General features: G+C 42.6%; 1 protein-coding gene across 1 annotated transcript in view; it reads left to right on the top strand.

Moving 5' to 3' along the window:
- Positions 1 to 17,471, top strand: part of LOC106599045 (calsyntenin-2) — a 284,039-nt gene that overhangs the window by 126,298 nt on the left and 140,270 nt on the right. Inside the window, exon 2 of the mRNA XM_014190100.2 lies at positions 4,475 to 4,597. Coding sequence (XP_014045575.1) covers positions 4,475 to 4,597 — 123 coding nt within the window. The remainder of the gene's footprint in view (positions 1 to 4,474; positions 4,598 to 17,471) is intronic.

Below are 17,471 nucleotides of genomic sequence, written 5' to 3'. Positions count from 1 at the left end.
AGAACACCCTCTGTGCTCTGTTAGACAGGTAACTCTTTATCCACAATATAGCAGGGGATGTAAAGCCATAACACATACATTTTTCAAGCAACAGACTATGATTGATAATGTCAAAAGCCACACTGAAGTCTAACAAAACAAACCCCACAATCTTTTTATCATCAGTTTCTCTCAGCCAATCATCAGTCATTTGTGTACGTGCTGTTCTTGTTGAATGTCCTTCCCTATAAGCGTGCTGAAAGTCTGTTGTCAATTTGTTTACTGTAAAATAGCATTGTATCTGTTCAAACATAATTTTTTCCAAAAGTTTACTAAGGGTTGGTAACAGGCTGATTGGTTGGCTATTTGAGCCAGTTAAGGGGGCTTTACTATTCTTATGTAGGAGAATAACTTTTGCTTCAAACAAATTCTTATTTACAATAACAGCTTACCAGGGAACAGTGGGTTAACTGCCTTGTTCAGGGACAGAATGACAGATTTTCACCTTGTCAGCTCAAGGATTTGATCCAGCAACCTTTCAGTTACTGGCCCAACGCTCTAACCACTAGGCTACCGCTGCCCCGGAAGGTGTGCCAAAGCTTTTTACTATCATTCTTTGTGTAATTTCTATTTGTTTCATAGTGTAGTTTCTTCTTTTTATTCAGTTTAGTCACATGATTTCTCAATTTGCAGTACGTTTGCCAATCGGTTGTACACCCAGACCTGTTTTCCATCTCTTTTGCCTCATCCCTCTCAACCATAACATTTTTCAATCCATTGGGATTTAACAATATTTACAGTCATTTTCCTAATGGGTGCATGCTTATTAGTAACTGGGATAAGCAATTTCATAAATGCGTCAAGTGCAGCATCTGGTTGCTCGTCATTACACACCACTACACACCATTATACAGCTTCCCAACAGAATGGGCTTTAGGTGAGGCAGATGAACCAGTAGCCCATATTACTTCAACAGTATTTAACATGAGATCTTCTCTAAGCTTTACAGGAATCTGGTTCTGAATATAAAAAGCCCACACCTGAATATAAACAGCCACACCTCCACCTTTGGAATTTCTGTATTTTCTGTAGATCTTATAACCATGTATTGCTACCATTGTATCATCAAATGTATTATCTAAGTGAGTTTCAGAGATTGTCAGAATATGAATGTCATCTGTTACTAGTAAATTATTGATTTCATGAACCTTGTTTCTTACATATGTTAACGTGGGCTATTTAGAACACTTTTGAGGCATTCAGGGCAGTAAGAGGGACATAAATTAGGTTACTTACATTGTGTCTTCCAATGCCCCTGGATAATGTACATTTGCTGAAGCGTTATGACAACTCAGCGACACAATGGTAGAGATTAAATGAGCTGGACTTGGGTCATTGATAAGTCATTGTCTCAACGCAGCCTTATAATGCTGTGAAAGGATCCAGGTGCTTCTACATACTGATTGGTTCTTTGACAATAGGCCTTTTCACATACAGCGCCTTGCAAAAGTATTCATCCCCCTTGGTGTTTTTCCTATTTTGTTGCGTTACAACCTGTAATTTAAATCGATTTTTATTTAGATTTCATGTAATGGACATACACAAAATAGTCCAAATTGGTGAAGTGAAATTAAAAAAATTGCTTGTTTCAAAAGATTCCCCCAAAATTATAATTTTAAAGTGGTGCGTGCATATGTATTCACCCCCTTTGCTATGAAGCACCTAAATAAGATCTAAGTGTCACATGATCTGTCACATGATCTCAGTATATATACACCTGTCCTGAAAGGTCCCAGAGTCTGCAACACCACTAAGCAAGGGGCACCACCAAGCAAGCGGCACCATGAAGACCAAGGAGCTCTCCAAACAGGTCAGGGACAAAGTTGTGGAGAAGTACAAATCAGGGTTGGGTTATAAAAAAGTATCAGAAACTTTGAACATCCCCATTAAATCCATTATTAAAAAAATGGAAAGAATATGGCACCACAACAAACCTGCCAAGAGAGGACCGCCTACCAAAATTCACAGACCAGCCAAGAGAGGGCATTAATCAGAGAGGCAACAAAGAGACCAAATATAACCCTGAAGGAGCTGCAAAGCTCCACAGCGGAGACTGGAGTATCTGTCCGTAGGACCACTTTAAGCTGTACACTCCACAGAGCTGGGCTTTACGGAAGAGTGTCCAGAAAAAAGCCATTGCTTAAAGAAAAAAATAAGCAAACACGTTTGGTGTTCGCCACAAGGCATTTGCGAGACTCCCGAAACATATGGAAGAAGCTTCTCTGGTCAGATGAGACAAAAATTTAGCGTTTTGGTCATCAAGGAAAATGCAATGTCTGGCGCAAACCCAACACCTCTCATCACCCGGAGAACACCATCCTCACAGTGAAGCATGGTGGTGGCAGCATCATGCTATGGGGATGTTTTTCATTGGCAGGGACTGGGAAACTGGTCAGAATTGAAGGAATGACAGATGGTGCTAAATACAGGGAAATTCTTGAGGGAGACCTGTTTCTGTCTTCCGGAGATTTTAAACTGGGACGGAGGTTCACCTTCCAGCATTACAATGACCCTAAAGCATAATGCTAAAACAACACTTGGGCGGTTTCAGGGGAAACATTTAAAGGTCTTGAAATGGCCTAGACAAAGCCCAGACCTCAATCCAATTGAGAATCTGTGGTATGACTTAAAGATTGCTGTACACCAGCGGAACCCATCCAACTTGAAGGAGCTGGAGCAGTTTTGCCTTGAAGAATAGGCAAAAATCCCAGTGGCTAGATGTGCCAAGCTTATAGAGACATACCCCAAGAGACTTTCAGCTGGAACTGCTGCAAAAGGTGGCTCTACAAAGATTGACTTTGGGGGGTGAATAGCTATGCACGCTCAAATGTTCTGTTTTTTTGTCTTATTTCTTGTTTCACAATAAAAAATACTTTGCATCTTCAAAGTGGTAGGCATGTTGTGTAAATCAAATGATACAACCCCCCCCCCAAATTTTTTTATTTTATTTTAATTCCAGGTTGTAAGGCAACAAAATAGGAAAAATGCCAAGGGAGGTGAATACTACTGCCAGACACTCTGACCATTGTACTCGTCCTAGCAGAGTTGGTTAGGCTCTTGTATGTTATCCAGAGCTTTGGTGACTGCAACTGTGCTGCTGGCAACAATTTAATTATGGAGACGAGAGTGCTCTGAAATCCGAGTAGATGGCCAGAGCGAATTTACCAGCTACGTCTATCAACAGTTGTCGCATTGACATCATGAACATTCTGAAATGGTTACTGGTAAATTCGCCAGAGCGAATTTACCAGCTACGTCTATCAACAGTTGTCGCATTGACATCATGAACATACTGAAATGGTTACTTGCATATTGGAGGATTTTGTTAAGACATGTAGCTAGCTAGCTAAATAATGAACCATTATCAAAACTCATGACGTTACTACCTTGCATGAATCTGCAGGTAGATAACTAACCAAGTTCAATGTTAGCTAGCTAGATAACATTAGGCTATAATTAGCAAAGCAAATGGCTCTGAGATACTAATAATATTACTACACAGATCATACACGTAACGTTAGCTAGCGTGCCAACCAGCTAACATTAGCTAGCTAGCTAACAGTACACTTTAACTTGAAATGAAAATGACTTTTCTTACCCGTATACATGGATGGACACTTCTCTCTATCTATCAAGGATGCCATGGTTGCCCTTAGTTTGAAGATGTAATCCGGAGACAGGTGTTTTCTTCATCTCCTTAGCTATTATACTCTAATTCCACTGATTTCAAAACTCAGTCTCTCAGCATGTCCAGCCAACTCATTATCTCAGCCAATCATGGCTACAAGGTTTCTGTCTTTTTCTGTGGTTTAACCAACTAGGCACATAATTTAACAATTTTATTCATATTTACAAATGGCATACACGTTTGTTATTAAGGCACATGAAAGTTCACATGTTGCAGAAGGCATTTCTGCCCAAAAATGCATTTTGATAAAAAAGAAAAAGTTTACATTCAAATGGCTCCCTGTGAAGTAGTGACGCGCGACATACGCCAAGTTTCCTGAAACGAGTCACATATTTGTAAACTAAATTGAAAAAGTCATACTACGTGAGCTTTGCCTGTGGGCAATTTAGGTTGTACTTTAGTCTGTTTAGATGTGTGCATTGATCAAGGGCTTTTGTACCTGTGAGGCAAACAAAAGCAACGTCACCGGGACCCAAAATTTGATAAATTAGTTTGTTTCACAGGGATACTGGTTGGGACAGCGATATCATATGTCTCAGGATGATAGAGAGAGAAATAGAACAGTCTATGCATATTAGCTTCATGGTTATTGATAGTACTGCTTAGCTTTTCTTTTCATGGCCATGTAAACCTCACAAATTGGGAACTGTGCAAGAGAAAATCGACTAACCAATTCTCTCTCTCTATCTCTTTCTCTCTTACTCTCTCTTTCTCATCCCCCCTCCTCCTCCTCTTTCTTCTCCACAGTGAACAAGCACAAGCCGTGGATCGAGACGTCGTACCATGGGGTGATCACAGAGAACATGGACACCGTCCTGCTGGACCCTCCCTTGGTGGCCCTGGATAAGGATGCCCCTGTCCCCTACGCAGGTAGAGAGACCACTTTCCTGTTTCCCCGTCCTAAACATCCTTCAAAGAACCCAATGCCATGGGCTCATGGTGCTTCACTGACATGCTGCACAGTACTAGCTGTTGATTTGAGGCTGTGGTTGATTGGCATAACTGGTTTGACTTCTATGAGTGTCTTCCTACCCAGAATACTCTTTCCTCACTTTGAGATTATTTAGTATTTATTAATATCCCCACTAGCTGGCAGCTACTCTTCCAGGGGTCCAAACAGGAATAAAACAATTACATCAAAACAACAGCCTACATCATAAAACAATACACCATACAAGATATTATATCATTATTCATCTATTATTACAAATGTACAATATAAAATGTACAATACTACAGTATTACAATGTGGCAGAGAGGTACATCTAAGCAGCCTGTCTGTGTCTGAAAGGAAGTGTGTATTTATAGCTACAGTTCTTCATAAGGCATCTTTATCCACAACCATCCGCACTTCTTTGGTCTGACTGGCCAAAGAAAGAAAAAGAGTCATAACCTGAGCTTCTGTAGAGGAGAGAAACTTCTTGAGCTACCTTTAAATATTGATCACATTGAGCAGTCGTACTAGTCCCCTTTACATGACATGGAAATGCCTTGGAAGTCTTCCATGCTGCTTGAATGTCAAGTTATTATTTCATAAAAAGTGATACACTTGACGCAGAAGTTGCCCTTGTCCACTGATCTAGAATCAGCTTACCCCATCCCTTATCCTTACCTTAACCATTAGGGGGATGAAAAGTATCTGGCCCTGCATCAGCAGGACAGGGGGCATCCTAGATTTGTGGTAAAGGGCAACTTCTACTTTAAGTGTATTTCAGGGCATACAATGTACCACAGGAGGCTGGTGAGGGGAGGACGGCTCATAATAATGTCTGGAATAGAGTGAATGGAGTGGTATCAAACACATGGAAACACATCCAGTTCCAGCCATTACAATGAATCCGTCCCCCCAATTAAGGTGCCATCAGCCACCTGTTCAGTGTACAGTATTTACATGTCATTTGTAGGGTTGTGTAACCTTAAATCTGTGGTTACTTTTACCCACTTCCATAAATACATAACATGTTATGACAGTCCTGCTTTATGTAAGGGGACTCATTGAGTGCAGAGCACTGGCTTTTGCTTGAAAGTAAATCACAGCGTCACACAGGTAGGTGACAGTGACAGGCGACTTGTAATTAGACAGTGATTTTTGGCTCCCAGGCAAACGAGGAGGCTTTGCGGCAGGTACCACTTTAGGGCTAGGGGGCAGTATTGACACGGCTGGATAAAAAACATACCCGATTTAATCTGGTTACCACTCCTACCCAGTAACTAGAATATGCATATACTTATTACATATGGATAGAAAACACGCTACATTTTCTAAAACTGTTTGAATGGTGTCTGTGAGTATAACAGAACTCAAATGGCAGGTCAAAACCTGAGAGATTCCTTTACAGGAAGTGGCCTGTCTGACCATTTCTTGAACTTCTTTTCCATCTCTATCATTTACTAAGGATCTCTGCTCTAACGTGACACTTCCCACGTCGTCCATAGGCGCTCAGAGCCCGGGAAAAAACAGAATGTCGTCATTCCAGCCCCAGGCTGAAACACATTATCGCCTTTCTCAAGTGGCCGATCAAGGGACACTGGGCTTATGCGCGTGACCCTGACCGCCCCCGCCTTTGGGATTTTTTCCTCTGTTTGCCGAAAAGGAGATTCCCTGTCAGAATATTATCGCTTTTCTACGAGAAAAATGTCGTAAAAATTGATTTTAAACAGCGGTTGACATGCTTCGAAGTACGGTAATGGAATATTTAGAATTTTATTGTCACGAATTGCGCCATGCGCGCGACACTTCTTTACTATTTCGGATAGTGTCTGGAACGCATCGAACAAAACGCCGCTATTCGGATATAACGATGGATTATTTTGGACCAAACCAACATTTGTTATTGAAGTAGCAGTCCTGGGTGTGCATTCTGACGAAGACAACAAAAGGTAATCAAACTTTTATAATAGTAAATATGATTATGGTGAGTGCTAAACTTGCCGGGTGTCTAAATAGCGAGCCCGTGATGCCTGGGCTATGTACTTAGAATATTGCAAAATGTGCTTTCACCAAAAAGCTATTTTAAAATCGGACATATCGAGTACATAGAGGAGGTCTGTATCTATAATTCTTAAAATAATTGTTATGCTTTTTGTGAACGTTTATCGTGAGTAATTTAGTAAAATGTTAGCGAATTCCCCGGAAGTTTGCGGGGGGTATGCTAGTTCTGAACGTCACATGCTAATGTAAAAAGCTGGTTTTTGATATAAATATGAACTTGATTGAACAAAACATGCATGTATTGTATAACATAATGTCCTAGGGTTGTCATCTGATGAAGATCATCAAAGGTGAGTGCTGCATTTAGCTGTCTTCTCAGTCCCGCTCAAAATGAATTAGATAGCTCTTTCGTCCCACCCCACACACATGTGGAGACTTCACCTATGTTAATTGATGCCTCCAGAGACGAAACCTCTCTCATTATCATGCAACACATAGGTTTACCTCCACTGTACTCACATCCTACCATACACTTGTCTGTACATTATGCCTTGAATCTATGCTACCATGCCCAGAAATCTGATCCTTTTATTCTCTGTCCCCATCGCACTAGACGACCAGTTCTTATAGCCTTTAGCCGTACCCTTATCCTACTCGTCCTCTGTTCCTCTGGTGATGTAGAGGTTAACCCAGGCCCTGTTGCTCCCAGTTCCACTCCTATTCCCCAGGCACTATCATTTGTTGACTTCTGTAACCGTAAAAGCCTTGGTTTCATGCATGTTAACATCAGAAGCCTCCTCCCTAAGTTTGCTTTATTCACTGCTTTAGCACACTCCGCCAACCCTGATATCCTAGCCGTGTCTGAATCCTGGCTTAGGAAGGCCACCAAAAATTCGGAAATGTCCATCCCCAACATTTTCTGCCAAGATAGAACTACCAACGGGGGTGGAGTTGCAATCTACTGCAGCGACAGACTGCAGAGTTCTGTCATGCTATCCAGGTCTGTGCCCAAACAGTTTGAGCTTCTACTTTTAAAAATCCACCTTTCCAGAAATAAGTCTCTCACTGTTACAGACCCCCCTCAGCCCCCAGCTGTGCCCTGGACACCATATGTGAATTAATTGCCCCCCATTTATCTTCAGAGTTTGTACTGTTAGGTGACCTAAACTGGGATATGCTTAACACCCCGGCCGTCCTACAATCTAAGCTAGATGACCTCAATCTCACCCAAATTATCATGGAACCTACCAGGTACAACCCCAAATCCGTAAACACGGGCACCCTCATAGATATCATCCTGACCAACCTGCCCTCTAAATACAAATCTGCTGTCTTCAACCAGGATCTCAGTGATCACTGCCTCATTGCCTGTGTCCGTAAGGGGTCCGCGGTCAAATGACCACCCCTCATCACTGTCAAACGCTCCCTAAAACACTTCAGCGAGCAGGCCTTTCTTATCGACCTGGCACGGGTATCCTGGAAGGATATTGATCTCATTCCGTCAGTAGAGGATGCCTGGTTATTCTTTAAAAGTGCTTTCTTCACCATCTTAAATAAGAATGCTCCATTCAACAAATGTAGAATCAGGAACAGATACAGCCCTTGGTTCACTCCAGACCTGACTGCCCTTGACCAGCACAAAAACACCCTGTGGCGTACTGCATTAGCATTGAATAGCCCCCTCGATATGCACATTTTCAGGGAAGTTATGAACCAATATACACCGGCAGTTAGGAAAGCAAAGGCTAGATTTTTCAAACAGAAATTTTCATCCTGTTGCACAAACTCCAAAAAGTTCTGGGACACTGTAAAGTCCATGGAGAATAAGAGCACCTCCTCCCAGCTGCCCACTGCTCTGAGGCTAGGAAACACTGTCACCACCGATAAATCCATGATAATTGAGAATTTCAATAAGCCTTTTTCTACGGCTGGCCATGCTTTCCACCTGGCTACCCATACCCCGGTCAACAGCTCTGCACCCCCCACAGCAACTTGCCCAAGCCTCCCCCATTTCTCCTTTCACCCAAGTCCAGATATCTGATGTTCTGAAAGAGCTGCAAAATCTGGACCCCTACAAATCAGCTGGGCTAGACAATCTGGACCCTCTCTTTCTAAAATTATCCATCGCAATTGTTGCAACCCCTATTACTAGCCTGTTCAACCTCTCTTTCGTATCGTCTGAGATCCCCAAAGATTGGAAAGCTGCCGCGGTCATCCCCCTCTTCAAAGGGGGACTCTAGACCCAAACTGTTACAGACCTATATCTATCCTACCCTGCCTTTCTAAGGTCTTTGAAAGCCAAGTTAATAAACAGATCATCGACCATTTTGAATCCAACCATACCTTCTCCGCTATGCAATCTGGTTTCCGAGTTGGTCATGGGTGCACCTCAGCCATGCTCAAGGTCCTAACGATATCATAACTGCCATCGATAAAAGACATTACTGTGCATTCGTCTTCATCAACCTGGCCAAGGCTTTCGACTCTGTCAACCACCGCATTCTTATCGGCAAACTCAACAGCCTTGGTTTCTCAAATGACTGACTCGCCTGGTTCTCCAACTACTTCTCAGACAGAGTTCAGTGTGTCAAATCGGAGGGCCTGTTGTCCAGACCTCTGGCAGTCTCTATGGGGGTGCCACAGGGCTCAATTCTCGGGCAGACTCTTTTCTCTGTATACATCAATGATGTCGCTCTTGCTGCTGGTGATTCTCTGATCCACCTCTACGCAGACGACACCATTCTGTATACTTCTGGCCCTTCTTTGGACACTGTGTTAACTAACCTCCAGACAAGCTTCAATCCCATACAACTCTCCTTCCATGGCCTCCAACTGCTCTTAAATGCAAGTAAAACTAAATGCATGCTCTTCAACCGATCGCTGCCCGCACCTGCCCGCTCATCTAACATCACTTCTCTGGACGGTTCTGACTTAGAATATGTGGACAACTACAAATACCTAGGTGTCTGGTTAGACTGTAAACTCCCATTCCAGACTCACATTAAGCATCTCCAATCCAAAATGAAATCTAGAATCGGCTTCCTATTTCGCAACAAAGCATCCTTCACTCATGCTGCCAAACATACCTTCGTAAAACTGACTATCCTACCGATCCTTGACTTTGTCGATGTCATTTACAAAATAGCCTCCAACACTTTACTCAGCAAATTGGATGGAGTCTATCACAGTGCCATCCGTTTTGTCACCAAAGCCCCATATACATCCCACCACTGCGACGTGTATGCTCTCGTTGGCTGTCCCTCGCTTCATATTCGTCGCCAAACCCACTGGCTCCAGGTCATCTATAAGTCTTTGCTAGGTAAAGCTCCGCCTTATCTCAGCTCACTGGTCACAATAGCAGCACCCACCTGTAGCACACGCTCCAGCAGGTATATTTCACTGATCATCCCCTAAAGCCAATTCTTCCTTTGGCCGCCTTTCCTTCCAGTTCTCTGCTGCCAATGACTGGAACGAATTGCAAAAATCACTGAAGCTGGAGACGCATGTCTCCCTCACTAACTTTAAGCATCAGCTGTCAGAACAGCTTACAGATCATTGCACCTGTACATAGCACATCCGTAAATAGCCCACCCAACTACCTCATCGCCATATTGTTATTATTATTTTTGCTCCTTTGCACCCCAGTATCTCTACTTGCACATTCGTCTTCTGCACATCTATCACTCCAGTGTTTAATTGCTAAATTGTAACTATTTTGCCACTATGGCCTATTTGTTGCCTTACTTCCCTATTCTTACCTCCTTTGCACACACTGTATATAGACTTTTCTATTGTGTTATTGACTGTACGTTTGTTTATTCCATGTGTAACTCTGTGTTGTTGTTTGTGTCGCACTGCTTTGCTTTTTCTTGGCCAGGACGCAGTTGTAAATGAAAACTTGTTCTCAACTGGCCTACCTAGTTAAATAAAGGTGAAAAAAAAATACATCCATGACCTTTGTTGGAATTTTTTCCTGGACCCAGATTAAGTCTACTACTGCTTAAGTGCTTTCTGTTCCAGTATTCGGGGTCTGAGACACTGGCCCTTAAAAAGCTTAGCCAAAGTTGTAAATTCCATGTCCATGACACCAATGTTTTCTCAGAAACTCTTAGGCACTTTATATCCTGACTTCTAGTATCTTCACTAATAGAGCAGAGCTGGTTTCAGAACACATTCCAACTCCTAGTAACCAACCCAGAGACCAAGCCAGTGAAATTCGAATGGTTAAGCAATGAGAGCGGAGACAAAAGACCCAACGGTTTGTGAATATTTCTCTCTTTGATTAACAATCCGCTCTGTGACTCCAGAAGGTCACTGCTGGTAAAATATCACCAGCGAGGGAAAGTGGTGTTGTGCTCTTTTTGGTGACTGGTGATATTTCTCCCTGGCTTTTCCGCAAAGCCTAGCTAATGAATGAAAGCCATCAAACGGCTACCAAGGAGATAAAAACAAACGCCTTCAGAAAAAGCACTCTGTCCTAATCTATCTTTCTCGGTTATTTTCTCTCGCTCCTCAATTCTCCCTGTCTCACTCTTGCCCATTCCATCTCAGTTTGCCTAGTGATCTCAGGGTGGCATGTAGCCTAGTGGTTAGGGCTAGTAACCGAAAGGTTAGGGGTTTGAATCCTTGAGCTGACGAGGTGAAAATCTGTCTGTGCCCTTGAGTAAGGCACTTAACCCTAATTGCTCCTGTAAGTCTCTCTGGATAAGAGCGTCTGTTAAATAACTCATATGTAAAAAAAAATATATATATCCTTTGCATTTTTCTCATTCCCTCTCTATCTCTCTAGCCATGTCATGCTCTAGGCCTAGTGGCGCAGCCTCTATATCTTCTTCTTATCTCTCTCCCTCTCTCTCTTATTATCGTTCTTTCTCTTTCTCTCATTGTCTTCCTCCTTTTCTCTCATTTCCCCATTCTCTCTCACCTCTTTCCTTCTCTCTTTTTCCCATTCCCCCAGTTTCTCTCTCTCCATCTCAGGCATGCTCTCTTCTTTCTTTCTTTCTTTCTTTCTTTCTTTCTTTCTTTCTTTCTTTCTTTCTTTCTTTCTTTCTTTCTTTCTTTCTTTCTTTCTTTCTTTCTTTCTTTCTTTCTTTCTTTCTCTCTCTTTCTTCTTTCTTTCTTTCTTTCTTTCTTTCTTTATCTTTCTTTCTTTCTTTCTTTCTTTCTTTCTTTCTTTTATATGATCTTTTCTATGGGGTACCCCTCCTTCGAAAAGAGCACACAGTGCCACCCACAGAACAGAAGCAGATCTACTGCCAAAAGCATTTCCATCGCCCTCACCTTAATTTGCATTATATATAGTTATTAAAATATACATATAGAAAACTCTTGCATATCTTAATTTCCACAATTAACCAATAATATGCGTAATAATGTAGGCAGTTCATGCAAAGGATTGTTACCTATAACCAAGATTTCCATTACAAAAATTACATTTTTTGGCAAGCAATATTTATTTTAGCAAACAATTATTATGATTCATCCTTTATTGTCCCTAAAATCATTACCCCATAGCAACAGATGTGGGATACATACAAACACACATACTCATACACACTCAAACCCTTTCCCCCACAAACAACCACAAGCTCAGATGTACAACAGTTGTTCCATCCCCGAGCCCAACTCAAGAAAGGACTTAATGTGCGAATGCATATACATTTGCTGCTGTTTGAGAAGACATGCAAAATGAACCATTGTCAAGTCCTAGGTGATGGAGATCAGAACACCCCCTTCCCTTGAAACACACACACGCTGGTCCCTGGTTCTGACCATTTTACCAAGCATCTCTGTACAGTCAGATCTTTGATTATTTTGTGCCACCAGGGCCACAATAACTTGCCCTCTCTCTGATTGTCTGAGTGTGACCCCCTCCCCATGGGTTATTGCAGCTGGTGTTGCCAGCACTGCCACTACCTGGGTGGGGGCACCCCACCGGAATCCCCACCGGCTAGGTATAAGGTCGTCAAGGTTCACATTAGCAGCTTTGAGAATTTCCTTGTATATTATGCTCACCCATCAAATCAAATCAAATCAAATGTATTTATATAGCCCTTCTTACATCAGCTGATATCTCAAAGTGCTGTACAGAAACCCAGCCTAAAACCCCAAACAGCAAGCAATGCAGGTGTAGAAGCACGGTGGCTAGGAAAAACTCCCTAGAAAGGGCAAAACCTAGGAAGAAACCTAGAGAGGAACCAGGCTATGAGGGGTGGCCAGTCCTCTTCTGGCTGTGCCGGGTGGAGATTATAACAGCACATGGCAAAGATGTTCAAATGTTCATAAATGACCAGCATGGTCAAATAATAATAATCATTGTAGTTGTCGAGGGTGCAACAAGTCAGTAACACTAGAGTAAGTGTCAGTTGGCTTTTTCATAGCCGATCTTTGAGAGTACCTCTACCGCTCCTGCTGTCTCTAGAGAGTTGAAAACAGCAGGTCTGGGACAGGTAGCACTTCCGGTGAATAGGTCAGGGTTCCAGCAGGTCTGGGACAGCAGGTCTGGGACAGGTAGCACGTCCGGTGAACAGGTCAGGGTTCCATAGCTGCGGGCAGAACAGTTGGAACTGGAGCAGCAGCACGGCCAGGTGAACTGGGGACAGCAAGGAGTCATCATGCCAGGTAGTCCTGAGGCATGGTCCTAGGGCTCAGGTCCTCCGAGAGAGAGAAAGAAAGAAAGAGAGAAAGAGAATTAGAGAGAGCATATTTAAATTCACACAGGACACCGGAAAAGACAAGAGAAATACTCCAGATGTGACAGACTGACCCTAGCCCCCCAACACATAAACTACTGCAGCATAAATACTGGAGGCTGAGACAGGAGGGGTCAGGAGACACTGTGGCCCCATCCGATGAAACCCCCGGACAGGGCCAAACAGGTAGGATATAACCCCACCCACTTTGCCAAAGCACAGCCTCCACACCACTGGAGGGATATCTCCAACCACCAACATACTATCCCGGGACAAGGCCGAGTATAGCCCACAAAGATCTCCGCCACGGCACAGCCCAAGGGGGGGCGCCAACCCAGACAGGAAGACCACGTCAGTGACTCAACCCACTCAAGTGACGCACCCCTCCCAGGGACGGCATGGAAGAACACCAGCAAGCCAGTGACTCAGCCCCCGTAATAGGGTTTGAGGCAGAGAAACCCAGTGGAAAGAGGGGAAACCGGCCAGGCAGAGACAGCAAGGGCGGTTCGTTGCTCCAGCCTTTCCGTTCACCTTCACACCCCTGGGCCAGACTACACTTAATCATAGGACCTACTGAAGAGATATGTCTTCAATAAAGACTTAAAGGTTGAGACTGAGTCTGCGTCTCTCACATGGGTAGGCAGACTATTCCATAAAAATTGAGCTCTATAGGAGAAAGCCCTGCCTCCAGCTGTTTGCTTAGAAATTCTAGGAACAAATAGGAGGCCCGCGTCTTGTGACCGTATAGTATGTGTAGGTATGTACGGCAGGACCAAATCGGAAAGATAGGTAGGAGCAAGCCCATGTAATGCTTTGTAGGTTAGCAGTAAAACCTTGAAATCAGCCCTTGCCTTAACAGGAAGCCAGTGTAGGGAGGCTAGCACTGGAGTAATATGATCAAATTTTTTGGTTCTAGTCAGGATTCTAGCAGCCGTATTTAGCACTAACTGAAGTTTATTTAGTGCTTTATCCGGGTAGCCAGAAAGTAGAGCATTGCAGTAGTCATTTTTGGACAGAAAGTTTATGATTTTAGCAATGTTACGTAGATGGAAAAAAGCTGTCCTTGAAACAGTCTTGATATGTTCTTCAAAAGAGAGATCAGGGTCCAGAGTAACGCCGAGGTCCTTCACAGTTTTATTTGAGACGACTGTACAACCATCCAGATTAATTGTCAGATTCAACAGAAGATCTCTTTGTTTCTTGGGACCTAGAACAAGCATCTCTGTTTAAGAGTAGAAAGCATCTGTTTAAGAGTAGAACGTTTGCAGCCATCCACTTCCTTATGTCTGAGACACAGGCTTCTAGTGAGGGCAATTTTGGGGCTTCACCATGTTTCATTGAAATGCACAGCTGTGTGTCATCCGCATAGCAGTGAAATTTAACATTATGTTTTCGAATGACATCCCCAAGAGGTCAAATATATAGTGAAAACAATAGTGGTCCTAAAACGGAACCTTGAGGAACACGGAAATTTACAGTTGATTTGTCAGAGGACAAACCATTCACAGAGACAAACTGATATCTTTCCGACAGATAAGACCTAAACCAGGCCAGAACTTGTCCATGTAGACCAATTTGGGTTTCCAATCTCTCCAAAAGAATGTGGTGATCGATGGTATCAAAAGCAGCACTAAGATCTAGGAGCACGAGGACAGACGCAGAGCCTCGGTCTGACGTCATTTAAAGGTCATTTACCACCTTCACAAGTGCAGTCTCAGTGCTATGATGGGGTCTAAAACCAGACTGAAGCATTTTGTATACATTGTTTGTCTTCAGGAAGGCAGTGAGTTGCTGCGCAACAACTTTTTCAATTTTTTTTGAGAGAAATGGAATATTCGATATAGGCCGATAGTTTTTTTATAATTTCTGGGTCAAGATTTGCCTTTTTTTACTGCCACTTTTAGTGAGTTTGGTACACATCCGGTGGATAGAGAGACGTTTATTATGTTCAACATAGGAGGGCCAAGCACAGAAAGCAGCTCTTTCAGTAGTTTAGTTGGAATAGGGTCCAGTATGCAGCTTGAAGGTTTAGAGGCCATGATTATTTTCATCATTGTGTCAAGAGATATAGTACTAAAACACTTTAGTGTCTCCCTTGATCCTAGGTCCTGGCAGGGTTGTGCAGACTCAGGACAACGGAGCTTTGGAGGAATACGCACATTTAAAGAGGAGTCCGTAATTTGCTTTCTAATGATCATGATCTTTTCCTCAAAGAAGTTCATGAATTCATTACTGCTGAAGTGAGAGCCATCCTCTCTTGGGGAATGCTGCTTTTTAGTTAACTTTGCGTCAGTATCAAAAAGAAATTTCGGATTGTTCTTATTTTCCTCAATTAAGTTGGAAAAATAGGATGATCGAGCAGCAGTGAGGGCTCTTCGATACTGCACGGTACTGTCTTTCCAAGCTAGTCGGGAGACTTCCAGTTTGGTGTGGCGCCATTTCCGTTCCAGTTTTCTGGAAGCTTGCTTCAGAGCTCGTGTATTTTCTGTATACCAGGGAGCTAGTTTCTTATGACAAATGTTTTTAGTTTTTAGGGGTGCAACTGCATCTAGGGTATTGCGCAAGGTTAAATTGAGTTCCTCGGTTAGGTGGTTAACTGATTTTTGTCCTCTGACGTCCTTGGGTAGGCAGAGGGAGTCTGGAAGGGCCTCAAGGAATCTTTGGGTAGTCTGAGAATTTATAGCACGACTTTTAATGCTTCTTGGTTGGGGTCTGAGCAGATTATTTGTTGCGATTGCGAACGTAATAAAATGGTGGTCCGATAGTCCAGGCTTATGAGGAAAAACATTAAGATCCACAACATTTATTCCATGGGACAAAACTAGGTCCAGAGTATCACTTTGGCAGTGAGTAGGTCCAGAGACATGTTGGACAAAACCCACTGAGTCGATGATGGCTCCGAAAGCCTTTTGAAGTGGGTCTGTGGACTTTTCCATGTGAATATTAAAGTCACCAAAAATTAGAATATTATCTGCGATGACTACAAGGTCCGATAGGAATTCAGGGAACTCAGTGAGGAACGCTGCATATGGCCCAGGAGGCCTGTAAACAGTAGCTATAAAAAGTGATTGAGTAGGCTGCATAGATTTCATGACTAGAAGCTCAAAAGACGAAAACGTCGTTGTTGTTTTCTTTGTTGGTAAATTTAAATTTGCTATCATAAATGTTAGCAACCCCTCCGCCTTTGCGGGATGCACGGGGGATATGGTCACTAGTGTAACCAGGGGGTGAGGCCTCATTTAACACAGTAAATTCATCAGGCTTAACCTCTATGGGCTAGCGTCCGACCTACTCAACAGCCAGTGTAATCCCGTGGCGCGATATTCAAAAGCTCAAAAATGCAAAAACTTCAATTTTTCAAACATATGACTATTTTACACCATTTTAAAGACAAGACTCTCGTTAATCTAACCACACTGTACGATTTCAAAAAGGCTTTACAACGATAGCAAAACATTAGATTATGTCAGCAGAGTACCCAGCCAGAAATAATCAGACACCCATTTTTCAAGCTAGCATATAATGTCACATAAACCCAAACCACAGCTAAATGCAGCACTAACCTTTGATGATCTTCATCAGATGACAACCCTAGGACATTATGTTATACAATACATGCATGTTTTGTTCAATCAAGTTCATATTTATATCAAAAACCAGCTTTTTACATTAGCATGTGACTAGCATGTGACTAGCATTCCGACCGAACACTGCCGGTGAATTTACTAAATTACTCACGATAAACGTTCACAAAAAACATAACAATTATTTTAAGAATTATAGATACAGAACTCCTCAATGCACTCGATATGTCCGATTTTAAAATAGCTTTTCGGTGATAGCACATTTTGAAATATTCGAAGTAGATAGCCCGGCATCACAGGGCTAGCTATTTAGACACCCAGCAAATTTAGCACTCACCAAAATCAGATTTACTATAAGAAAAGTTTGATTACCTTTGCTGTTCTTCGTCAGAATGCACTCCCATGACTTCTACTTCAATAACAAATGTTGGTTTGGTCCCAAATAATCCATTGTTATATCCAAAATAGTGGCGTTTTGTTCGTGCGTTCAAGACACTATCCGAAAGGGTAAATAAGGGTGACGAGCATGGTGCATT

This window comes from Salmo salar, chromosome ssa03 (genome assembly GCF_905237065.1).
Source record: "Salmo salar chromosome ssa03, Ssal_v3.1, whole genome shotgun sequence".
Classification (NCBI taxonomy): domain Eukaryota; kingdom Metazoa; phylum Chordata; class Actinopteri; order Salmoniformes; family Salmonidae; genus Salmo; species Salmo salar.
This window is presented reverse-complemented; position numbering and strand designations above follow the sequence as displayed.